This window comes from Cydia fagiglandana, chromosome Z (assembly GCF_963556715.1).
Source record: "Cydia fagiglandana chromosome Z, ilCydFagi1.1, whole genome shotgun sequence".
Taxonomy (NCBI): Eukaryota; Metazoa; Arthropoda; class Insecta; order Lepidoptera; family Tortricidae; genus Cydia; species Cydia fagiglandana.
Window position 1 is genome coordinate 28,451,108 of NC_085959.1, and position 27,368 is coordinate 28,478,475.

At 38.1% G+C, this 27,368-nt stretch overlaps 1 protein-coding gene across 1 annotated transcript in view; it reads left to right on the forward strand.

Moving 5' to 3' along the window:
• The window catches only part of LOC134679027 (heparan-sulfate 6-O-sulfotransferase 2), a 50,740-nt gene extending 26,548 nt beyond the window's left edge, over positions 1 to 24,192 (forward strand). Inside the window, exons 4-8 of the mRNA XM_063537827.1 lie at positions 13,076 to 13,201; positions 14,317 to 14,399; positions 15,171 to 15,415; positions 17,134 to 17,318; positions 18,096 to 24,192. Coding sequence (XP_063393897.1) covers positions 13,076 to 13,201; positions 14,317 to 14,399; positions 15,171 to 15,415; positions 17,134 to 17,318; positions 18,096 to 18,243 — 787 coding nt within the window. The 3' untranslated portion in view covers positions 18,244 to 24,192. The remainder of the gene's footprint in view (positions 1 to 13,075; positions 13,202 to 14,316; positions 14,400 to 15,170; positions 15,416 to 17,133; positions 17,319 to 18,095) is intronic.
• The last annotated feature ends 3,176 nt before the right edge of the window (positions 24,193 to 27,368 follow it).

Here is a 27,368-nt window from a genome sequence, read left to right on the forward strand (position 1 = left end):
AATTGGTTTGATGATATCTGACACTTAGTAGTTAGGATTGTCTAGTGGCCCAGCATAAAGGTTTCTAGTCACGTGCTAGGATCCGTCGGCTCCGAGAGGGCGACGTCACGCGCCCTTCTTCCGGCGAGCGACTTATAGGCACTCCCGACCCATCCTAGCACTCAGGAATGTTCTCTCAAACATGCAAGGAAATTTAGGCCTTAGGCTCCTTATCGCAAGCTGCAAAGCATCGCGTTTCCGGCACAGTGACTCGAGGCGCTACTAATAAAATAACGTGCGTCGTATTATACAACACATCAGCGGTAGGCCTACCTAGTAATGACCGAAAGCTTTTTAATTTCGGTTTCGTTCAAAACCGGTGTTTATTTAACCGGTTTTTGGGGTGGTTTTACAAGAAAAGTGAAATAATTCTATATAGAACCATTAAAACAATAAGATAGAGTCGCGAGTCGCAAAGTTCTTATTTAACAATCCGGTGGCCTATCGCTCGCGTACTTGTAGAATACTCGTAAGCACTAATTTGGGTTAGCAATTTTACAAGTTTTATTATATTGGCGTACTCAAGAAAAGTTTGGAGCGATACCGAAATAAACCGGTATCATCCGGTATAACCAAAACCGGTTTAGTGTCAGTTATTTTTCTAAAACTACTACTGGAACTGCTGTTAAAGGCGATATCTTAAACACAATTGTCAACATATAGTTATCGTGACCAACAGAGATGTGAAAAATACTTTATAAAAACTATTTAAATACAAAATGCAAATACTTCCTTGATATACTATTTCAAATGCAAAATACAAAATAGTTTTTGAATTTATATTTAAAATCCGAAGAAGGTATTTTCAAAATACTTTTTAAAAATACAAATACATACTTTGCGATAAAAGGTATTCTGAATAGTGAATACCTAGTCTAAATTAAAAATAAGTTTTTGGCAAAAATTGCATTTTTGGTACAAGCTTTTATCGCTGACTGTACTTTTCTTACGACAGACAACTAATTCTCATCGAGACAATTCTAAAAACCCCTAACAAATTAGGTTGCATTGTTTCATCACAGAGTTCCTATGGCCACCTCCTTTCTCCGTCATCAGATCAGCTCGATGGCACCATAACATACCACATATTGCATTGTCATCCGATTTATACATGCATGCAAAATTTTAGCTCAATCGGAAACCGGGAAGTAGATCAAATTTAACTTGCAAGATTTGATTACAGACAGACATACAGACAACGGTCAGGTGAAGCTAAATAAAAGCTTGTACTACTCGGCATTTCCGAGTTGAAAAGACTCTCTTTATTCTTTTCAAACAGTGTGTCAATCAGTCCTCTATCTAAAGTGCAAATTTCTAGTTGTTTGCTCATATTAACCGGAATATTGGATGGATGATGGTTTTTAACGGCCAATTTTTAAAAGCATTAATTTAGATATGTAATGTTTTACAGCTAGTATAGGTAATACCTCTCGTTAGTGTAATGAAAACGTCACGTTCGTGTTTCACCAGGGCAGAAAAGTTTGTTCTCAACTTCTCACGTGCCTTGAAACCCTCGCAACACTCAAGATTCTTCTTTTTTAACCATCTCGCTACTCTTGTGGCCATGTGCGACGTTACTAAACATATTCAACAGTTCCATGTTAAAAGAATGAGAGAGTTGCCAGGACTGTAACATCAGAAGAGATTGTAACTCCTACCTAAAGTACCTACTATAAAGTATTTAGAAAATAGAAAATAGGTCCCAAAAACTATTTCAAATAAAATGCAAAATAGTTTTCTTCAAGAGGTATTTAAATACAAAATACAAAATAGGTATTTTCATTCTGTATTTGCATTTTAAATACAAGTATTTCAAATAAGTCACATCTCTGGTGACCAAGGTTCAAGAGTAATAAAAGATGGAAATACATTTTGAGTAATCGATAGGGCAATTATTATTTATACCGATGTTATTATGGCAACGGATAGGCAAGTTTAATAATCTGTTTAATTTGCACGAGTAGGCACAATGTAGAAAAACCTTGATTCATCGCCGTCGTTGGCGGGATGCGTCTCTTTTGGAAACGGAAACTGTTTTACATTTCTCATAATATAGTGGTGATCGCGTAGATGCCTTCGACGCCTATCTAATATTCAAACCACGCTTCAAGTACGAGCTACGTCGTTAGGCTTTTTAATATACTGAATTGATGAGGATGACAGTACCTACGTGTTAAAAATGCAACTCTGTTAGAGCGATAAACTTGTAAGCTTGTTCTTCGTATGACAAGTTTATTATGTATGCAAGATATCGCAACGGCATAAAATAGGTACCGACGTTTGTTTCGAATACTTACCAGCTGAAAACGGAGGAATTGGTGAGGGATGAAACGATTTGCAATTCGCTTTCTGTGATCACTACACCTTATAAAACAAAGTCACCCGCCGCGTCTGTCTGTTTGTATGTCCGCGATAAAGTCAAATACCACTGAATCGGATTTTCATGCGGTTTTCATTTATCAATAGAGTGATCCTTGAGGAGGGTTTAGGTGTATAATTTGTTAAGGTTTTTTTTTAACCCGTGCGAAGCCGGGCGGGTCGCTAGTTTGATATAAGTATCAATGGTTGTAGTATGTAAGATTCTAGGCAGCAACAAATCAACAAAACCTGATATTTTCTGTGAGTGACATGGATCCATAAACCATGTTTCCCGCATACCACCAAGCAGGCCATACGCTTTTTAGGGTTCCGTACCCAAAGGGTAAAACGGGACCCTATTACTAAGACTCTGCTGTCCGTCCGTCCGTCCGTCCGTCTGTCACCAGGCTGTATCTCACGAACCGTGATAGCTAGACAGTTGAAGTTTTCACAGATCTAGACACGCGGCAGCGTGTCAAGCCAAGTTCAAGCAAAGGAACTGGCTAGCCAGCGCCAAGTGTAATATTACACGAACCACTTGGTGCCACTTTTGGCCCTTCTATAACTCAAAACATCTTTAACGTAAACACATAAAACTACGTGTGTTTAATTATATCCATAAGGACATCTAGAAGCCCAAATTTCATGAAGCTAGCTCAAACGGTTATAAAGATATGAAGGTCAAAAAGTCGTAAATTTTAAGACTGACTGACATACCTATAGTACCTAAACCTAACCTACTTCCAGATGACCTAGAAGGATGAAATTTGGAATCCAGCTCAGTTATTGTGTGAAAGCGTAGGAAAAAATCTAAAAATTAAAAAAAGTTATAAAATAGGGGGGGTCCCCATACAAAAAAAACCATTTTTTATTGTGACTGACATATAAGTACCTAAACCTAACCTACTTCCAGATGACCTAGAAGGATGAAATTTGGAATCCAGCTCAGTTATTGTGTGAAAGCGTAGGAAAAAATCTAAAAATTAAAAAAAGTTATAAAATAGGGGGGGTCCCCATACAAAAAAACCATTTTTTATTGTGACTGACATATAAGTACCTAAACCTAACCTACTTCCAGATGACCTAGAAGGATGAAATTTGGAATCCAGCTCGGTTATTGTGTGTAAGCGTAGGAAAAAATCTAAAAACAAAAAAAAGTTAATAAATAGGGGGGGGTTCCCATACAAATTTCTTTTTTATTGTGACTGACATATAGTACCTAAACCTAACCTACTTCCAGATGACCTAGAAGGATGAAATTTGGAATCCAGCTCGGTAATTGTGTGTAAGCGTAGGAAAAAATCTAAAAATAAAAAAAGTTAAAAAATAGGGGGGGGTCCCCATACAAAAAACCTGTAATACGCGCTAAACAACCGGCCAACGGTGTGTCGTTGGCGGCGCGCGGCACCACATAATTAATACAAAGAACAGAAGTAAAAAACATGCAGCGGAAACACAAGAAAAAACATTAAATCTCAATACCTGCCTAGTTTTCTTTACAAAAAGTATTGATATCCCATCAAAAACATAAATGTAAAAAAGGAGAGCCAAGTTCAATACAAAAATTATGCTTGGCTGTGGGGTTCGCCGCAAAAAGAATGGAGATTTAAATGAGTGCCAAGTTCTATGCAAAATCCAAATATGTATTTATAGGAACAAAATAACATTATAAACAAGTATTAAACTCTATTTCTTTGCTTTATTGGATACCTATAACAATTGCTGTTATTTAAAAAAAATGTGAGGTCTTAAAGTAGGTTAGATTTGGCTTGGCCAGTTTTTATCAGAATTACAAAATATATATGTTGAATAACTTTATAAAATGACTGATGTAATGAAAACTGGCCAAGTCAAATCTAACCTGCTTTAAGATCTCGCATTTTTTTTAAATAACAGCAATTGTTATAGGTATCCAATAAAGCAAAGAAATAGAGTTTAATACTTGTTTATAATGTTATTTTGTTCCTATAAATACATATTTGGATTTTGCATAGAACTTGGCACTCATTTAAATCTCCATTCTTTTTGCGGCGAACCCCACAGCCAAGCATAATTTTTGTATTGAACTTGGCTCTCCTTTTTTACATTTATGTTTTTGATGGGATGATGTATTTCTATTGCCGCTATAACAACAAATACTAAAAACAGAATAAAATAAAGATTTAAATGGGGCTCCCATACAACAAACGTGATTTTTTACCAAAGTTAAGCAACGTCGGGCGGGGTCAGTACTTGGATGGGAGACCGTTTTTTTTTTTGCTTTTTTTTGTTTTTTTTTTTTGCATTATGGTACGGAACCCTTCGTGCGCGAGTCCGACTCGCACTTGCCCGGTTTTTTTTTTGCCTGTTATTGCATTATGGTACGGAACCCTTTTTTTGTAACCTAGTTGCAGTATACCTTAACTGAAGACTATATTTATTATGGTCTTCTGGAAATATTTATAATTCTAGATACGGATACTCTTATGAACTAAAAATAAGTATGTAGGTATATTTATAGGTACTGCTTTTCAACATGATGTTCACACGTTTATATATTAAATATAACTAATAAGAACTAAAATCAAAAATTTTAATGTGCAAAGAGAGAGCACGGATCATTTGTTTTGTTTACTTTGTATCAGTATTCAGCATCCCACTGAAGCGATCGCCCAAAATACCCTGCGCATACGTTCTTTCCAAATGGTATTTCTGTCCACCTCCATCGACAGGTACGCTTTTAACAATGGACGACTCTCACAGAGTTTGCATTCATGTTCACTCACAAATATTCCGTCTCTATGGCATCAATACCAAATGATTTTAATTTATAGCTAGATCGATTTTTCGCCTACGGAAATCCCCATATAGCAAATTTCATCGATATCGTTTCCAAGATTACAATTACAAGAATTGCTCGTTTATACGCGTGCCCTAAAGCAAAATTGAATTCTTAAATAAATAGGTTCATGTACTTAGGTTACGTACCTATATTATTTCATGTATACTGAAAATACAAAATAAAAATTTGTTTGTGTTATTTTACATTAAGTACATTATATTACTCGGAGGGAACAAAGATTGCCTGACTCGTTACCTAGCATCAATAATTCATCCTAGTCAAGCGGTACCATACTTTTCGGCTTTTGCAATAACCTACATGTATATTGGAGTGTTAAGGAAAAACTCAAGTATTTAATTTTTCTCGGACAAACGCAGGTAGTATAAATTGTTTGACCTTTGTCCTTGTGAATATAGAAATATATTAGTTATTTAGCAGTAGCGCGTGCTCACAATTGTGTTTGATCCGATGTTTGCCGTAGAGCCGAATGAAAAATCGGCACTGAAAGAGCGCCGCTCCGGCGCTGTGGGCTTGGTACTTGTTCGGATTATCCGGATAATGCCGCGGGTTCCCTTTGATACCCTGAAGCCGCTCCGACATCATACCGAAAATACAATATCTACCTACATAGCGACGCTTCGCAGGGTACATATTTACTTCAGTTCTGCAAATTACACTAATAAAAAATAGCCTAAATCGGTTAATACTACATAATAGTACGCTATGTATGTACCTGTACCTACTAGAAAAACGCCTTTAATTGGGAATACTAATTTGAGTTTGAGTCGAGATGGACATTTTAACTGCCATTTTGCTTACGAAACCCTAAAAAGTAGAGCCGCCCTGCAATGCGATGCGAGTGACAAGTATTCAGCCACGCGCTCGCCGATGATTCCAGGGGCCTACAGCGAACCACTGCCGACGTGTTGTCTTCCTGTCACACTTACGTACGAATTTACAAGTGCGACAGGGGGGCAACACGTCGAACGTGGTTCGCGGTATTAGGCCCCCTGTCCCGTCGGCGCCACCGGCGCCGTGCGCTTCTCAACTAACTACTTTTATTGCGTTGTTTTATTCATCCGCAGCGCCACTATAAGTCTTTCTGTTAGTCACATATGTGACATAAGTAATGTAAACTGTTATAAGTTACTTAACTTATACCTATAATATATCTATATCGTAGGACATACATTTTAATATGCAGAGTATTATGCAAAACACTGATTTAATATTTTTGATTTGATTGAGTATTATGCAGACCACGGGGCTATAACTACATTAACTGCTTTTTTTTACTAAAACATTTGCAGTTGTTAAATTTTACTGTTGTTGTCATTTATAATATTCGTTTATTTATTAAATCTTAGTACACAATTTTACATAAAACATTTTAGGTACCTATGCATGGTCAGTGTGGCTAATTCCGTATAAGAATTCCTTCGTGGACGGAATAGGCCCTAAGACAAAATTAGCCATATCGACTTTATGCTATTTAATATTTACTAGTTAGAAAGTAAAGATTAGAATACAAATATAAGCTCGACCCTCTGTTGATCCCATGTACGTTAGGTAATATGTAATATGAACATATACGACCCAACTGTACAAAGTAGTCGAATTAGCGGAATTACACGAAGTTGCAATATTCGTAATGGATTGAATAGACATCGTCGGACTCCAGTTTTCAATTAGTAAAGTTTAGTAGGTATCGATGTGTATTATATTCGGACGACCGACTTTGACAATTAGTTAGTTGCCAACAAGGCTGCTTGAGCCGTCACGGTTCTTATGCAAGGATTGTAGCTTTTCATTTCAGCAGCTTAAATAAGAATGTACCTATGCCCCCATAGGTTAAATATATGTGACATTCTACGGGAAAAGGCACTTTAAAGCGGCTGGCGCTTACGTAGCATAGCACTGCAATAGTATTGGAGCGACGTTAATAATAACGTAAGCGCCAATCGCCATAAGGTACCTTTACCCGTGAGACGTTACATATATATTTCATGTAAGTAGTATTGGGCACTACACAAGACCAAACTACATAATTTGAAGTGGTTACATATCAGAATACCGAAAATCGATTTACCTAATGTTGAATCACCTATGCTCGTTTCACCTATTTTTTTAAATACCTGATGATCAATTAACCTAAGCTCATAACACCTAATGAACGAATTACCTATTGCACGTTTCACCTACAATTGGTTTACCTAAGCTCAGAATACCTATGCTCGATTTACCTAAAGTTGAAACACCTAATACTCGAAATACCTAAAGCTAATATACCTAATACACGAAACACCTAATGTTGATATACCTAATGCACGAAATACCTAAACTCGGTATACCTAATGATCGAATTGCCTGAAGTTAACATACCTACTGCACGAATTACCTAAAGTCGGTGTACCTAATGATCGAATTACCTAAAGTTAACATACCTAATGAACGAAATACCTAAATTTGATACACCTAATGCACGAAATACCTGAAGTCGATGCACTTAATGAACGAAATATGTACCTAAAATCAAAAATATAATTATTGTTTAGTAGAATATTATTTGGTATATTTTTTTTAGCCAAATCATTAATTGGCTTACTATTTTTTATTATAATATAAGGTCTAGTCATTTGCCAGAGTCGAGATAGGTGCGACGACGAGCAAAGCTAGGAGGAGCGTGTTAGGTTAACTGCGACCAAACACTGCCAAAACCGAATTTTATTTCATCAACTTACAAAAATTAAGTTTTTGATAAGATAAGATAAGATAACTTATGTTGTATTAGACTTACAAAATCATTCTACTACCTAAAAAGTAGCGTTTCAAAAAGTGTATTTTTAATTTGTTATCCCAACAGTTTCTACTGTAAGGTTGGGAAATCATACGATTTATTGGGTGGAGTTGCCACTTGATGATTTGGCAATTTGATATAAATTTTGTACTGGGTATATACTTTAGTTACAATACTATACTTTAGGTATTCCGTGCATTAGGCATATCGACATTAGGTAATTCGTTCAGGAAGTATAACAACTTTAGGTATTTCGTGCGATAGGTTTAACAATTTTAGGTATTTTGTCCATTAGGTAATTCAAGTTTAGGTACATCGTTCATTAGGTATATAAGCTTTAGGTGTATCGTCCATTAGGTATATCAGCTATAGGTGATTCGTGCATTAGGTATAATAGCTTTAGGTGAAACGTGCAGTAGGTAAAACGTGCATTAGGTATATCGTGCATTAGGTGTTTCGTCCATTAGGTTATTTGAGCTTAGGTATTATAAACTTAGGTCAGTCAATTTTTAGGTAAAATGATCGATAGGTAATTTAAAAATAGGTGAATCAAGCATAGGTGATTCAACATTAGGTAAATCAGTTTTCGGTATTCTGATATGTAACCTTTGAAGTTTACGGTCTAGCTATACCTCCTTGCATGAATCTAATTTAGTTTTTAGAATATTATGTATACCTAGTGATTATTTTCGGTTGCTCGAATCTCAAAAAAAACTCGCGGCAGAAACCAACTTAGCACAAATCTTTAGCCATATTATATTGCAGCCATATTATCCTTTGTTTGAGAGATAATTATCTCTCCCTAACATACTGACCATCAATTTACAATATTATACGGGCTTGGCATTTGCGATTGTCTTCGACATAATTTATGTGTAGGTAAACCGACGAACAGCGTATTGAAAAAAGCAGTGTATGGCAATGGCAGTGGCCCCCGTCCGCCATAAATATTACAAAGCCGTGTCCACGGAACGTGGGTGGAGGTGAAATTTGCTTGCCGAGCAAGATCGCCGACAGATAATTATGCCACTATTCGAAAACACTCATTTGTTTTTTTTATATTTCGTGTTAATGTTTTTCTTGTATAACATCTGCTTATTTTGCCTTTTTTTCGTCATATGTTAACATTTGTAATGTTTATGTATAACGCGAAGAAGACAATCTGCTTTGTGTCTCCGTAAATCAAACGTTTTTAACTAAATAAATCCTACCCCTAATAGGCAAAAAATAGATGACCTCGCACAACGAATGGCTCGACCGCCTCGCGCCTTCAGTTCAGAAGGTTTGCAGATCGGTGACCGAGGTGTGCTTAATATAAATATAAAATATAATGTATAAATAAATTTGCTGTATAAATTTGGCTCTATTGCTATATAGTTATTAATTATTTATGAAAATGATCTAGACACCCGACTAGATTCTAGTGGATTGTATCTAGGTTTTAGTTTTACCGAAGTCTAGTTAATTAAAGGCTTTAGAATATTTAGAACTTACCTACATATACTCAAAATACACATGCCGGTCATTCTTTAAATTAATTTCAGAATAGGCTCTGATTTATTACATATTTACTATGGGCATTAAGAAGCATTCTAAAAATTAACAAAGGCCCGTTAAGAACATGCACGTAAAGTTATGAAAATTATGTGTGTCCTGTGTGTACCTTATGCGAGTTGCGCCACTGTGGACCTGTATTGCATTGAATTTCCTACCACTACTTTCCCATTTAAGCACTTAGGTATTGACAAATTCGAGGGGCGTATAAAAAGTGAGAAAAAAATACAACTTATTAAAGTACTAATTAAATAAGTTGTAACTTTAATACGTTGTATTTTTTTTACTGGTAAGATATTTTTTTTCTACATAGTCACCCTCAACTATCGGGCATGTGGTTCAAACGAGAGTGTGTCGAACTGTCGAATGTGTCCAGAGCCTTTTGTGTGGCGCACGTGAAAGTGCCGAGTGAGCAACATCGGCAGTCCGCGGCCGGAGTGCGTTTCCGTGGCCCCGTGCCAACTCGTGCGCTATCCGACGAGGGGCTCCTTATACTCCACATGCGCCTCCCGTCCCGTCACCGTCAGCCGCCCTCTTCAAACTCTTAACTCGATAAAAAACCTTTTAGATCAAACAATATCCATCACGTCAGAATCCTGTTACACTTGACAGATCTAATTATCTGGTTCAACATTAATGGAGAGGGGACAGCGTTAGTTAGGTATTTTATTATTCCTGGTCTTACTCGGAACAATACAGATTTCGTGTGGGATCTGTGGCTGCGTGCCAGATAAAAGACACTTAACAAATCGGCGACAGGGTTCATGTTCAAACTCAGCTCACGTTGTTATGCCTAGACCTAAAACTAATAACATGTATTAAACTCTCGTGCTTGTTGTTTTTTTATCTTTTTGACGTTTGTATACATATTTAAATAGAGTACTTTTATAGTTTGGTTAATTACGGTAATACTGCTCTGTTCAGATCGTACAAACTATTTTTTAATGGCGATAGTTCTCGGTAGTAATTGTGAGTTAAAAACCTTAGGTAGCTACGGATAGTCACCCGCGTCTATACCTTCAATTCGTTTACCAAAATCATCTTCGTAGTTTAGGCGGTGGTGTGGTGGTGGAAAACACTACTAAAGACATGGCTACGTACATACACTAACATGAGCTACTAAAATCGTAAGCTGTCATGTGGTCGGGTATCTGGTAATTATGTAATATAATCGTGGTCATACTAGTCTGTATGTCGGATTGATGGCTATTGTCGGTTCAGTCACGACCAAGCACCAGGCCAACAAGAAAGTGCCGCCAAACAGTCTAGGCGACCATCTGCTATTCTATATCTTCTAACCAATTCGGTAAACCTACCTACTTTATATTCATTCACAATATTAATGCTGCATATGTAAACCAGATATTTTGCATACTAGACGTTTCAAGCAGGTTCTAGTCCAATAAAATTAGCATCTGGCCATACCATATACGTATACACATAAATAGCTGGCTGACCTATTAAACCAAAATGAAAAACCTTGAAAACACAAATAAGTCGGATTTTATCATTGTTGAAATAATAAACTACCTTTGTCAACATTGAACAGTCACCAATATAAGTTAGAATTAATGTAGAGTAAGACCATTCTTAAAATGCATACGCCTCCGTTTAGGGTTTATAAAAGGCTTCTAATCTAATATTTAGTACAGAAGATCTAGATCAGCGGTCGGAAACCAGCGGCCCGCGGGCCTCCCTCTCACTCGTGGCCCGCGAGCCTCCCTGGCTATTTTGTATGTAATATTGACAATGTCTGATAGTCATAAATACTAACAAAGTGCGGCCCGCGTCCACTTCGTTAGCTGCTATGTGGCCCTTGGCTGCTAAAAGGTTGCCGACCGCTGATCTAGATCATGACCCGTATATGTAGTTCCATACTGATCGGTCACCCTAACGACGTCTCATCGACACATTTTGATATGAAACACGAAAAACATCACAAGATAAGCCTTTTAAGATTATTTAAACTCTAAAAGCAGAAGTAGTTACGTTTGCGTAGTAAATACATGAACGCCGGCACCAGCGGTCAGTTGTAATATTTCAGCTTGAGGTCTTCTTTTTCTCTAAGGTGAACTTATACTAAGTACAGGTTCTAAAGATGAATGTTATCATTTAAACATTTTCAAATGTAACTTACTATAGAAAGCAGTAGAGTGAATATAATACGAGTATATGTATATTTTTAATAAGTATTCATGTCCCCTAGGTAATGTACTTATGGAGGCTACTCGTAGCTGCAGTAGTTAGCTTGTGCTGCGTAGTAGGTAGTTGTTATGTACCTGTATTATTAATTATTGCTGAGCGGTAATTGCCCCTGCGTCGCTGCACCGGAGCTGTTGTTTTGCGGCCATCGATGCGCCAACACAATGTAAATTATCACACCTAATTAACTTGTTGTTGTTTTGTTACCTACTGGAGATTGCTGACAATACAATCATGTGTTAACATGTCATGCCTGCCTATTAGCGCATACCTACACATGCTGACCTGCGTGTAGTGTGAAATTATTAGGTATAAGCTGGAAAAAAAATCTTTATTTTTAATTTATTGTGTAAATTTTTTTGCAAAATTGTTTTTAGTATCTAGACATTTTTCTACATGTGATTGTGAGACCAACGATCTGGACCACTTCATAGTGCCCGTGAGGCCAGTCTTTACGAAGTATTATGTGTTACGTGACACTAAAACCAGCCTAAGTTATAGGGCAGGGTGCGTAGTGTCGCACGGCTAAGTTAGCGCATAATCGAATCGAATGTGTGTAGATAATTGAGTCGAGCAAAGCTGTTGGCAACTTGTTATAACGCATAATAACAATCAAAATTTATGGAAGTAAATAAAAGTTGAAGGAATTCCGGATCGGTGCTTGATTAAGTATATAGTACCAAACGGATAATCGCGTCGTCGCGTAGTGCCCGTAGTGGGCAACGAGACATGTGCAATTGTGCAGTCGCTGGACTATCTGCCAGTTCACGCTCAGCTGCATCCCGCTCACAATGAACGCTACGGGAATTACCGAATTAGGGCTCGCCCTTATTACGATAGCATATTGGTCTGAATCCTGCATCCCTTAGCGCGGATTCTGTGGATACTTTGACAGAGCTCCAGACCAACAAAAGCATTCATTAGCACTTGTCTATCTCGTGGGTGTTTGTTCATGTCTGTACGACTCATTTATATTATTTATCAATTACCAAAATGTCTACGGTAAGGGTGCTCGGTAAGAACAAGTCACTTTAGTAACATTTTGAGTAATCGCATTTTAAACTTGTTTTTAAAGTTTAGAACGATTTAAAAATGTAGGTACCTTAATCTACATAACGTTCATTATGTAACCAGGTTTTATAAATACATAAATATTACAGTGGTTACCTGTTAAGTAATCAGTTCATAAGAGCCCTGGATTTTGAGATTAAAATCTCATTGACTAGACATGTTATTTCCGTGTACCGTTCAAGTGGTGTCTATAAGTATGTAATTGTTTAATATGATGGAGGGTTTGCACACAGATGCGGGTTGCACGCAGACTTCACGGAGCTGACGGCGTGCGTGGGCAGCGAGCTGGACCGGCACGAGGGCTCGGCCGTGCACAGGAGATACTTTTACATCACCTTACTGCGGGAGCCAGTCTCTAGGTACCATTGTACTTTTATACTTGGATATTATACCTGAATCACCTGAATGCCGCAGGACGAAGTAACCTCTTAAAAGGTGCAATCTGTTCTGTGTGGGCTGCGCTACGCTAGAGCGACTGTAACTTTAATACATACCTATATGTAGTCTACATTTTGACTTTGGGACGTTGCATTTTTAATACATATTTGTAGGTTACAGTTACAGTTTCAGCCTGAGGTAGTTGTAACCAGTGACTATTAAAATTTTTGATGTAAATAATAATGACTATACAATGATACGGATGAGAAAAAGTAAGTACCTATGTATACCTACAATCAAATTAGCCGCCTAGCACCGTACCGGTAACACCGACGTTTGAAACATCAGTCAGTTGTAGCTATCTAGAAAGCATGGAATATGTGAGAAGGGCGAATGCCTTACGTCGGCGATAATCGACACCGAGCCACGGGGTCAGCCCCGTGTAGTGTAGGTACGGAATGCATCAAACTGTAGTAACAGCAGGTGACGTGACCAACCGCGTCCACTGTTCGTTAAAAGCCCATTATCTAAACGGAACAAAGCCCTTTTAAAGCTTTATTGCTAACTGCCTTTCCAGGCTGTTTGATGAACGATTGATGTCACATTTTTATTTGTGCCGGTCGTAAAAGCTTTGCTAACTAAGCTATTGTTTACTCTTGTGTATATCACTAATAACTAAATGCTCAGTGTATCTGTCATTTCACTACAATAATTATTTACCATTAAGCATATTAGCACAGAATAACTAATAGTACTACCATTAGTAAAGGCGGAAACAATACGAGTAAGTATTTGATTACATCATTGATTTGTTTTGTATGAAATATGTGACAGACTTTTCATAGTTTCAAGGAGTAGAAAATTTTTTGGAAATAAATAACTAAAAAGATTCTTCTTTGAATTTATGTAAGTATTTCAAATTCCTCCTGGTGAGAAGAAAACACGAATATTTTTTTTTATATTCGGCGAATCTTAATAAACAAAATGTATGTGTACTCAAATATTGCGGAAAGTTCTACCTATCTACCTAAATGATGTTATGCACAGAACCTAGTCATATATAATAGAGTTTTCATTGGGTTATGTTTGTCTGTAGATACCTATCGGAGTACCGTCACGTAAAGCGCGGCGCGACGTGGAAGGGCTCCCGGCATTGGTGCCAGGGGCGCACGGCCACGGGTAAGGACCTCCACCCCATCCGTCTAACCTAAGTGCCATTGGTACTTCTTATACACACAGAAAACTTATCGACACGAATCCTAAATACACCCATGGGGTAGATCCCGACCCGCACTGTCAGCGTGTCCGTTCCCTGCACGGGTAATAAAGTGGGAATGGATAATAATTGCTTCTATTTTTACACTGTCGACAGCATTTGGTGCTAATCCGTTTATCAACACCTCTTACTCACTGCTCTGCCACTGCCACCCTTCGCGATTATGATTGAGGAGACCTAAGTCGAGACGCGTGACGTTGATCGATCTCTCCGGTTCATTATTACACCAGCCTAAGCCACCTGTTTGATATCCTTGACGCTAATTTGAAACATTAGTGCTTTAGAGATTGTGGTTACATTCGGGGTCGAAGGGAGTATTATTATTGTAAATGTAACATAATACGTTTTAATTGTCATGAAAATTATTTTACAGTACATATGGTGCTATCACAGACAATATAGTATAGTCACGCTACCCCCTCTGCCACGCATACGGTAATTTTACTCCATGTTCGAGTCGAAAGTGTCTTTGTGTGACGTCCGTGTCTTTGAACGGACCAATCACGGCACGGGACTTCGCTCACCTCGTCTCGCGCACCCCCGCATTTTTGGCAGCATCGGTTGCATGAAATAATTGCTCTAAACTCGGTCTAGAGGGTCCTAGTCTATGGGTACTATAAATAAACGTAAAACTGAGTATCAGTATTGAATGTTGGTATGTGTGCGACGTACAGCCGTGGAAGTGCCGGCGTGCTACAGCGGCGAGACGTGGCGCGCGGTGACGCTGGAGGCGTTCGCGGCGTGCCCGTGGAACCTGGCCAACAACCGGCAGACGCGGATGCTGGCCGACCTGGCGCTCGTCGGCTGCTACAACGGCACGCTCCGCCACCGCACGCCCGACTCCGACCGGGTGCTGCTCGCCTCCGCCAAGAGGAACCTCGCCGCCATGGCCTACTTCGGCCTCACCGAGTTCCAGAAGGTAATTCTTCTTACTAACCTAACTGAAAACCGAACTAATTATAACATTGTACTTATAGATAGTTAAGATACCTATACCTAGAAGTGCCTCCATTTCGCGATCACAATCTTCACGGCTACCGCGAGTTGGCAATTGACATATACGTTAGCGACTGCGTGAACTCGATCGCATTCCCTCTCTTTCTCACCAATCCATCAGTGCGAGCGAGATGGACTGGGGCCGAGTTTTCATCTACTTAGCGTGCACCTAACATTCATTGCTGTTTATTTTACAGGTTAGTAGCTTGTAAAATTTTATATCCTTGTTAAAACGAGCAATTCGTTTCCCTAGTCACTAGTGTGTACTCTAGTCTAGTGTATCAATTAGACGATGACCTTAATATCAATTTTATTATATCAACATGTATACAAAATTACTCTGATTAAAAACTATTTTAGTTCGCTAGATAGTGCTCCCTTTAATTGGAAACCGGCTATAAGTGTTTAGTGTAGGCGACAGATGGAGGGCGCGCATGGTGGCCCTGAAGTCCACGCGAAACAGAGCCTCTTAACAATATTGAAATACTATTTAAGTTTAGCTGTCTAACACTGTAGGTAAGTCGAGAAAGGAACTGCAGAAGCGGAATAACTTACAGATCGTAAAATATGACGGAAATATCGGCACCGATAACATGATTTATTGCTGGCGCTTTATGGATGTGGGTCGTATAGTGAAGAAGGACGCGAGGCTAAGCATGCACAATTACCTAGTCCACCTATTCTCGAGCACTGACCCCGGACGAAGATAACCACTGGCATTATTTGCACTTGAATCATTGTTCCCGTATCTGTGGCGCCATTTGTTCCTTGTCGCTCGGGCTTAGGGTTGCCACATATCAATTTCTAAAGAAAGCCCTGACTCCGTGGTTCTGAACTAAAGTCTTGACACATGTAGAGTTTTGGGTGCAATCTGTGCAGGGACTATACAGTATGTGTCTGACCATGGGGCTTTAATTCCAGGGCTTGATTTTACTCGCTAAACTGAGTTACTTTTACTATGGGACCAACCCTAAAATCGGGGAAAATTTTTTGGCTTTTCCATAGAAAACGTCGACATCTGATCAGCCAAAACGTATGAATAAGTCAAAATTTTTTTCGGGATTTCGGGGTTGGTGCCATAATAAAAGTAGCTCAGTTTAGCGAGTAGAATCGAGCCCTGAATTTAAAGCCCCATGGTCAGTAACACCTTGTATATTAAAAAGCGATGTAATCGCGGCCACCGCACATGCGCTTTTTTACGTTCTGTGATCAGTAACTAATGGGTTGCACACGCGCTGTCGCACATAGCCTAGGAAGTGATAATACAATCCACCGCTTCCCGGAACGTAGGTAAATCACAATTCACAATACTTGTTGTTGTTCGCTACGTCTACATAAAGTTTTCAACTAACATTCATTCCAAATATCAAGTGAATCTGAAAATCGCCCTTAATCACGTCAAATTAGAATATACAGACAATTTTAAGTAGATGTTAGGTATAGGTATACATATGTATAGATTGATGGGGAATTAATGATAGTACCTCAACCGTATGAAATTTATTAAAATACGATTCAGATGTGATTTAATATGCACGTGTTTTAAGATGGTATGCTCTATTCTTGTAAAACAAATTTAGATAGGTATAGATAGGAGTCCGTAAAATAGTTAAGAAGCGTGTTGTGTTGTGTTTGTGTCAGATATCGCAGTACGTGTTCGAGGAGACGTTCAACCTGCGGTTCGCGGTGCCGTTCACGCAGCACAACGCGACGGTGTCGGGCGCCACGCTGGCGGCGCTCTCGCCCCAGCAGGTGCACCACATCAAGCAGCTCAACTCGCTCGACCTAGAGCTCTACGACTTCGCCAAGAACCTCATGTTCAAGAGGTACGCACCCTTTGTCTACAGTAGTGACGGAAGTAGTGTCATAAGGTGCAAATTTTGGTATCGGATGAATTCACTTAGCACAGATGTAATATACGTAAAGCTAAGCTAACTATTTGAGCCCGGTAGACATTCGCCACCCCCTGGCAGGTAGGCAGTGGGGCTTTCAAAGTAATTTGTAATGGATTCAAGCTTTCTACTCCTTTTTAAGAATGTTAGAGGATAATTTTTTAAAAACGCTGAAATCACTTTTCTTGTATTCTAATAATATTCAGATATAAAAAGTTTCAAGCCCCATAGTCGAAAAAATTTTTAATCTTCATACAAATTTTCAACCCCTATTTCGCCACCTCAGGGGATGAAGTTTCAAAAACGCTGAAATTAGTTTTCTTGGATTTTAATAGTTATACCTTTTAACGAAGTTTGAAATTCCTAGCTTAAAATAGAACATGAACCCCATACAAACTTTCATCCCCTTTTTAACCCCCCTTAGGGGTTGAATTTTTCAAAATTGCTTCTAGATAAGAACAAACCCCTTCCTCTTTTCCTAGTAACATAACGGAAAAGTTCCGGATATACTCTCGGTACCGTGCAATAAAGTACGTGACTGCATTCGGGCACAAGCAAAGCAAACATGTTAGACCCTAGGTTATGCTACTAGTAACTATCCAGCTAATATTAGATTGTCGGCTAACGCTCCCACTGAAGCCCGCACAGCAAAGAAAACATAATTTTCAAATGAAACAAACTTGTATGTTAAATGAGATATGTGATGAACAGGTTCGAGGCCTTGAAGAAACGCGACTCCGACTTCGAATACCGCTGGCGGCACCTGGGCGAGGTGGCCCCGCGCAGCGGCGTCACGGAGTTCGACTGGGACAGCAACCTCGAGGACGCCACCACGGAGAAGTACCGCGGCCGGCGGTAAGCGCCCCACAACACAACGCTAGTCAACCACCCTACTACCTAACCTAGCCGCCAACACGTCATTCATATAAATGCGTTCGTAGTTACACCAGTTAAGTAATACTATAAACTCTAAATGTTAAAATAGGTCTGTACAAATATTTACAAATATCTTCGAGCAGAACTAGTGTTTTGCTAATGTTTTCTTTATAGATACTTCGTAAAATCTCTTCTTTAAGATATTTTAAATATTATTTTATGATATGTTTCGTAGACGTTGGCATCTACACATTGTGCTATAATATAATTCCATCCCTTGTAATTATAATGTCTAAATATAAATTATATTTTATCCCGTTGTTGTATGAAAAGAATGTTAACGTTGAAACAGGGTAGGTAATGCATCTAGGATGAGCCCAACGAAGTAGCCTTTAATGTAATTATCTGGAAAAATGTTGAGTGACATGACTTATAAGAGTTAAAAGATACCTGATAACTAGGATTTGTTTTTAGAATCAACTTTATTATGGATTATATGAAATATAATAACCGACAGGAATATATTTTAATTTATATTTTATATGTTTACGACGTATTAGATATTGTATTGGTTCTAAAAATACTCTTATTATAATTTAAATAGTTTCATTATAATTAGCCAAAGATCAGAAAATGGAAATAAGTCATACTCATAATAATTGTAACGGATTTACGTAAGTACGAAAATAAGCTTCACTTTTTAATGGTAGCTGTATGTAGGGCCTTCGTGTGGCTGAGTTAACTGCGAGTTTAGTTCAGCTGCCACGTGTATTGTACTATGTATGTACTACGCCCGTTTGGCTGAGACGGTGCTCCTCCTATAATGGGCAACAATAATGCGGCTTACACGCAATCTAGCATTGCGCTCTATTGAAAATTATAAGCCATTTAAAGCAGGTGTAATAAACGTTAAAATGAGCTGAACAAATTATTAAGACATTATTTCAAAGAGTAAAAATAAGTTTGTTTACGACCGACTAGTTTCCCTCAGCCACAGAATTGGGTCCTGAATAGTTACTGTCAGCTTTATCAAACAAAAGTGCTCTAAGTGTTGTTATTAAAATAATTTGGCCGACCGTTTTAGTTTCGTCCAATTATAATTTACATATCTTTATCAATTAGGTTAAGACAGTTAAGTATAAGTAGGTTATAATGTTAAATCACTTAAGTGATCTCTCAAACCAAGCAAACGACAAGGCAGCGGCTAATAAGGTTTGAATTTGTAATATTTGAACAAATTACTATTAGTATAAAGATATTTAAAACACACATACAGTTGTATTGTATGTATAAAGAAATAGCTTTAACAAGCCGTCGCTTTCACTTGTGGCATGTGCTGCGACGTTTCTAATTCCAAATAGCATTCAGCGTTCATACAAGCGTATTCATTAGTCGTTCAACTAATTCAGCCATTGGAAGTTACACTTTAAGTACATGTAATTAATATCAAATGGTAAAGCAAATATTGTACTGTAAATATTATTGTTACCACCAAATCTTCTGTTATGAACAAGTATTTTAGTTCCGGTTAAGGCACAGGGCTAATCAGTATTTTTAAGATTTGTTCAAAATTAATACTTATAGTCATTCATTGTGTTGTTTATAATGAATAAGATTTCTAGGTCTGACAAAAAACCAAGTTTTTTTTCCAGCTTAATTATGGCTCAAGCTGTCACCCGCGATCCGTTACCGTGGTCATTTAGCATTTTGGTAGTAAACCACCATATTTGCAATCCAACGGGTACTTGAGTCCTGTATAAATGTATGATGCAAGTGCAATAAGGACCTCTTCACCTGAAATTCAAATATAAACTCTAATAAAATGGTCCCAATGGTCCTTATTGCACATGAAGCATAAGGACCCATCTCTGATTGAAAGCCACAAAATTATTTTGCGACCCACTACTCCTTAGCTAATACGACTACGAGTATTAGGCCCTTATAAAAAAAGGTTGTATTTACCTGAGTAAGTCCGATTGTTACCACCAGCATCAAGTTTTCAAATAGCACTACCTATTAAAATATTATAAATAGTTTTGGTGAACAATATGGAATATTCTATTAGTATACTTATTCAGGAAATGTAATAAATAATAGTACATTATTGCAGAGGCCGAGAAAGGGCAATTCGTGGATGAGTTTCGATTTTGTCGGACGACGCGAAGCGGAGTCCGACAAAGAAGACGAATCCACGAATTGCTATTCCTGCCGAGGCATATATAGTGCTTTTCTCCAAACATGCGAGGAAATAAGCTAAAATAATTATTATTTAAGCATCAAGCATCACTCAAATCAAACCTTCACATCCAAAATGTCAAAAACAATTTCCCTCTTTAGTTAATTTTTAAAAGTTAAAGGCACAAACTTATTCTGCCATTCAGTACCATTCAATATTCGTTCATTCAATATAATTGCGCAATATAGTTTGTCAAACCAACTTTTCAGTCAGTAAGAACCAGGAAAACTACACCCATCCTTTTCTTTTGGGTGCTAGTACTAGTGTAAGACAAAGATAGTATGATTCTCTTTGTCTATGTTTGAAATGAGAAAGTCCTTTGACAAACTATGTAAGCTTTATGAACACGGATGAGATTTAAAAAATATATAAAAATAATCTTTGATTTTATTAAGCAGTATTCGCACGATCATACACGTGAAATGATAGCTGATCGGGTCGTGTAGAAGCGGCTCACGGCAATAATAATTGGCTGTTTGCGTTTTTTATTATTAAAAAGTAAAAAACACTACAGTAATAAGTTATTACTGTAGTGTTTTTTTACTTCCCGTCCGCTAGAACAGGACAGCGATAGTTTGATGTTTTTTAGTTAGAGTTTGACAATAACGAAGAACTTCCCGTACTATTTTTGCTACAGTAAGGTGAACATTTCCGAGCATATTGGAGAAAATATTATTATTGGACAATCTTACACAAATCGACCTAGTCCCACAGTACGTTCTGTAAGGCGAATGTTGTGGATCTTGTGGGTATATCTAGCATTTTTATTACTAAGCTATGGAATGTATATATTACTTGTATTGTATACCTGTAGTAGGTATACGATAATCGGCGGTTATCACACTGCATCGTACTTCAGAGCAAAGTCCGGTGCTGCGATTTTAAATTTGTACCTCTGTGGAATCTCGATTTGTATGCAAAAACCGCATGGCATAACACATTGGCTCCGCCTCTCCATGCGAAGGAGCGAATCGCGACCCAATCGTGCTTCCGGACGGATATTTGATCATAAACGCGATTCGTCGGGCATCGCAGCTTCGGACGAAGATACGAAGAAAACCGCACCATCGTACCGTCGTCGCCGCACGCGAATTCGTCGCTTCGCACTTCGCAACCACATGCAACTGCAGTGTGATAACCGCCTTAGCTGGGTCTGAAGCACTGCCATTATAATTTTTTTTTTCCTTGCCTACTTTGGTGTCCCACTGCTGGGCAAAGGCCTCCCCTCGTTTTCTCCACTCGACCCTGCCATTATACATATACTTACATATCATTTTTTTTCTGGCGTATATTATGTTTTTTGAAAATAATGTCGTTTCCCGAAACAGATAAATGATCATCGTACGATCACACTTTTATCGCAGCGCGCGGCGGAGAGGTCGACCTTTGACAATAAATTCGATAGATTACAACTTGTCTTGCATTCATTTTGTTCGCTTAGCTGATACTTAGATGTTGCCTGTTGCTAGATAATCGATTGATTCTAAAAAAGACATGTTTTGTATGTTACTCAGGCGTGTGAAAGGTATTTTTTACTTATCTATCTATGTGTGATGTAGTCATTGTTTTTCGTATCGTCTGATTGAAGTTGTTCGCTGACAAAATGTCAACGGTACTGGCTTGCAATGTAATTTTAGATATAAACAAGATTAATGTTTACTATGATTACCTATATATGATATGAATATTTTCTTCGGCGTGTAATAGTACATTATTGCAGAGGCCGGGAAAGGGCAATTCGTGGATGAGTTTCGATTTTGTCGGACGACGCGAAGCGGAGTCCGACAAAGAAGACGAATCCACGAATTGCTATTCCTGCCGAGGCATATATAGTGCTTTTCTCCAAACATGCGAGGAAATAAGCTAAAATAATTATTATTTAAGCATCAAGCATCACTCAAATCAAACCTTCACATCCAAAATGTCAAAAACAATTTCCCTCTTTAATTAATTTTTAAAAGTTAAAAGCACAAACTTATTCTGCCATTCAGTACCATTCAATATTCGTTCATTCAATATAATTGCGCAATATAGTTTGTCAAACCAACTTTTCAGTCAGTAAGAACCAGGAAAACTACACCCCTCCTTTTCTTTTGGGTGCTAGTACTAGTGTAAGACAAAGATAGTATGATTCTCTTTGTCTATGTTTGAAATGAGAAAGTCCTTTGACAAACTATGTAAGCTTTATGAACACGGATGAGATTTAAAAAAAATATAAAAATAATCTTTGATTTTATTAAGCAGTATTCGCACGATCATACACGTGAAATGATAGCTGATCGGGTCGTGTAGAAGCGGCTCGCGGCAATAATAATTGGCTGTTTGCGTTTTTTATTATTAAAAAGTAAAAAACACTACAGTAATAAGTTATTACTGTAGTGTTTTTTTTACTTCCCGTCCGCTAGAACAGGACAGCGATAGTTTGATGTTTTTTAGTTAGAGTTTGACATTAACGAAGAACTTCCCGTACTATTTTTGCTACAGTAAGGTGAACATTTCCGAGCATATTGGAGAAAAAAATATTACACTATGCCCTGTGATAAAATCTTTTCTCAAAAATGGACGGCAAAGTCGACTTTGCCGTTTAAAAAATAGGTCGCGAAGCGCGTAGTTTATGGTCAGTCAAAAATTAAAAAGTTAAAAACATTGCAGTCTCGATTTTGGGACTGCAATGTTGCATACAAATTCCATTATTTGTCGAGTTCCAAACTTTTTAAAAGTTGAAATGGCCATATCAAATGAGGGCACAGGCCCATTAAACAGCCAAACAGATGATTAGTGCCGCGACTATTTAGCTGTCTCGAATAGGTTGGCGTATTTTCGGCAGAAAAATACACTTCTATTTTTTTATTAAAAAAAATAAAAAGGCGGCAAGGGCTCTTTTCTGTGAAAAAATATACGTAAGAATGTTGCTTTTGTAAAATATTTCTATGATATTCATATTTCTTGCACCATTTTTGAGAAAAGCACTATATATGACTCGGCTGGAAGGCTACTTGCTGGCTTCGGATTCAATTAAACGGACTCCCAAGGTCGTCCGTTTAAAACGAATCCTCAGCCTGCAAGTAGCTACTTCCGAGCCTCGACAATAATGTACTATTATGCACCCAATATTTCAAAATAATCGATCGCATAATCAATAGCTTTATATTTTGTTCTCTGCTTACAATAAAATTAATCCGACACCCTTTCCCGTAAAAATGTTAAGTGACCAAATCGGTAACTAGGTATTTCGGATGGTCTCTTAAATGTTTTGTAGGTAAAACAATATATGTAGTATATTTTAGGTCGCTTTATATTTAATAATGAATATACCTACTTATAGTGACGATACCCGTTTAAGGCACGACACATCATCGGTTGCGGTGTGAGCTACTAATGTGCAAGTGGCAAACGATCGATCAGAAGGGAAAGGGTGTCCAGGATCGTTGGCCGTAAGTAATGGGTGTAATTGCCATATATCGAGTTAGCCATTTATAGAGCATGTAAATGTTATTCTTAACGATTGTCGTATTAGGTGTTACGAGTAACTTATCGAATGTGCGTATCAAATAGCTGCACGAACCTACTAGTGCCGATTGTGTGGTCTAGTACCAAATTTTAGGATTTAGTTTATTAAGTTCCAGACTGAACCAAATCATATGACGTCATGTTGTGTTAATAAACACTGAGTAAAATAAATAAATACAAAAATAACCTAGGTTTTTCTTTTTATTTCCCTTTGCTTCTTTAGTGGTACTACACAGTGAAGTTCGCCGGTACGTAAAGTGTTATTACCGGTCAGAATCGGGATGGGAGTTTTTATTTTGGGCAGCGAGAAGTGGATGGGTGATATCATCGCTTACAATTTTTTACGTAAAATTGCTAAAAATCCCGTTGTGTATAGGTATGTATGTACTGTAACCTCTAATATACATAGAAATTATTATTTAGAGCCCGCGCACACAGACAGCGGTCTGGAGTTCCGCGTTCTGATGACCACTGACCGCTTGATATATGTATAAAATAGCATTCTAGCGCACAGAGTGGCGTGCATGATTTTGCGTTCAATTTTGTTTGTGTATCATTGAACATAGGTAAGTAGTCCATCTTTATAAGAAGAAACATTGGTTTTGTTGAGCCTCCTAAAAAAAGAAGCACTCGATCAGTTCACCTAATAAATATAACGCGACAAGAACAAGGCTAATTCAGTAATATGTATAGGTAAATATGATTAATTAAAACCTCCTTCTTTTTAAAAACAGTAATAAACATCAAGCTATAACATGTAAGGTACACAATTAATCTGTCTGTTTTTATTAATAGGTATCCAGCTCTGCATCACATATATGATGCGCGTCAAAAGGATCGTCATTGAAGGAGGAATGAGCAGAACTTACGCATTGGATTATATGAAGTATCCTCGCGAATTCGCATTGATGTGATTAGGCGCATCCGCTGCGCCCGCGGCGCGGCAATCGAGGGGTACGGGCCAGTTACACTCGTTCTAGGCACCACTGCTCGCCGTCGAATACAAGGCGTTGGGTTGCAAATGGCACGTATTGGTCGCACGTCGTGATTGTCAACCTATCTTTGATAGATAAATTACGTTGAACAACACGAAGGACCGACTTCACAAAACAGTTCATAATGCCATTTTATTTTAGTCTTATAGTATTATTATAGTTTAAGACTATAATCTTCATCAGCAGCCCCACTTTACCAAATAATGATTTCCGAGATCAAATGCGCAATACCTAGTACCAATCAGGTTTATCATTTATCTATGGGAATACTATAAAAATACCCAACTCACTATATGTGGGCCTATAAGTAATATTTGAAGAGATTCCTGGATTTCTACAGTAACCCATCGTCAGATCTTGAATTGATGATTATGAGAACTGTGAAGTAGGTATTAGGTATATTTATTTTGTGTAACATAGGACGTACAGTCATCTGCAATGCATTAATATGTTACACAACGAAGGCCGCAAAAATATCTGACATGATCTTATTTATAGAGCCGTAAGAGCGAGCGTGTGCGGCCTTCGAAGAGTAACATATTATTGCAGGTGACTGTACGTAGGTGTAAAGTTTGTGGGCAACGATACGGGGAAATAGCTGACTGGCTATGGCTAAGTTACCTAAGTACCTAAACTAACAATTTGTATCGAGGTCAGGACACTGTCTGTGGTCTGAATTAACAAACGTGTAGCTACTGCAGTTCGAGTGCAACGACTCGACCGCATTAATTGATGAATGGACAGAAATTAATTCAACCTGCGCCGTACCGGATTTATCAATAAATGAACGTGGTCTGCTCGCCTGCGATATAATGACGAGGAGACGACTGATTGAGTCGACAGTTCTGATTCTGCATCCAATACCTTTTGTAATAATCAGTTAATTTTTACCACGGATTTTTTAATAACCATTTGTTGGCCAATTACAGTCGTACTACTTGCTTTGAAGTGTACAAGATGTCGTGTTCAGTTCAGATCAAACGTAGAAGGAGACGACCTCCTAGTGAGTATTATAGTCTTTGTACGTGATACTTATTAGTTACTATAATAGCCCCCGTTTGGCCTATTTTGACAGAATCACTACGAAACCCTACACTGCGCATGGCCCAACATGCTCTTGGCGAATATTTTATCTATCTGCTTACTTTTATTAGGTATAACTACTTTGGTTTGGTTCTTGATTAGGTACTTGGTATGTACTTACATATAATTTTGTTTTTTATTTACATCCTGAGCTATGTAAAAACAAGTCAACTCCGTATTCCAACACAATTCCATTCATTCACGCGTGGCGCAGGCTCTCCTCAAATGTGTCAAGTGTGCACTTTTATTCCTGTGTCGGTGCGTGTGCAGTGAATGTGGAGTGGGCAGCTCCGTGCCTGCACACAGTTGCCCAAGCAAACTACCTGACCTACCTGTACCTACAGCAGGCTGTGAATTAACTGTGTAGTGTAATTTAATTCCGTCGGGCAAAATGGATAACGACTAAATAACTTGTTTCATATAATTGTAGGTACTTACACAAGTCAAGTAGTTCATCTACATATATTACTTATTATTATAGGGAATATAGGTAGCCTATAATGTCCCACTGCTGGGCAAAGGCCTCCCCCCAACCTACCTATAATCTGCTAAACATAATTTATCCAATTTTATAATACCTACTCGTACATCTACCTACCCCACTAAGTAGCCTATTTAATGCTTTCCGGATTCATTGTATCGAGTTAATTAAAGGAGCACTGAACATAAAAGGGTTTCGTATCTGCCAAAATGAAACAACGTTGTTTTCTGAGAGACACTTAAGCAGCTGAAGTTGAACGAAGGGGACAAGCAAAACCTCCGCATTTCATCTAAAAAGCTTTCAGAACAAGTTGCGTTAAGACATCATCGCTTTGTCTTTCAGTTCAGTTTGTTGTAATGGCTATTGTGCCCCTTATCCGGCGTGCAACTTATCGCCTATCGGCCAAATTAATGCCGAGTTATTATTACACAGGTCCAACGGGCCAATTTAAATAGGGGTGCCTTTGTTCTCCGCGTAGTAAAGGTCTTGGAAATTTTACATCAACCCAAACAATATGGTCATAAGAGATGTGATGTAATCTACGGGTCATTCTAAGTTAAGAGGTATTAACGGTGTCCATGATACATATTCATACTTTTCTTAAACTATTTAAATAAATTATGGTAATTTCCCTTAAAAGATTGCATTTTCTCTATAGACAATTTCAATTAATTAATTAATTCAGTTCTGTCACAATTGCCCCTCAAACATGCAAAAGTCCCCTCCCCTGGCCTGTCCCTTTGCAGGTTTTACAATAAATCAGTAATTTTATCCAGATGTAATTCCCATAAATCCGTTAAATT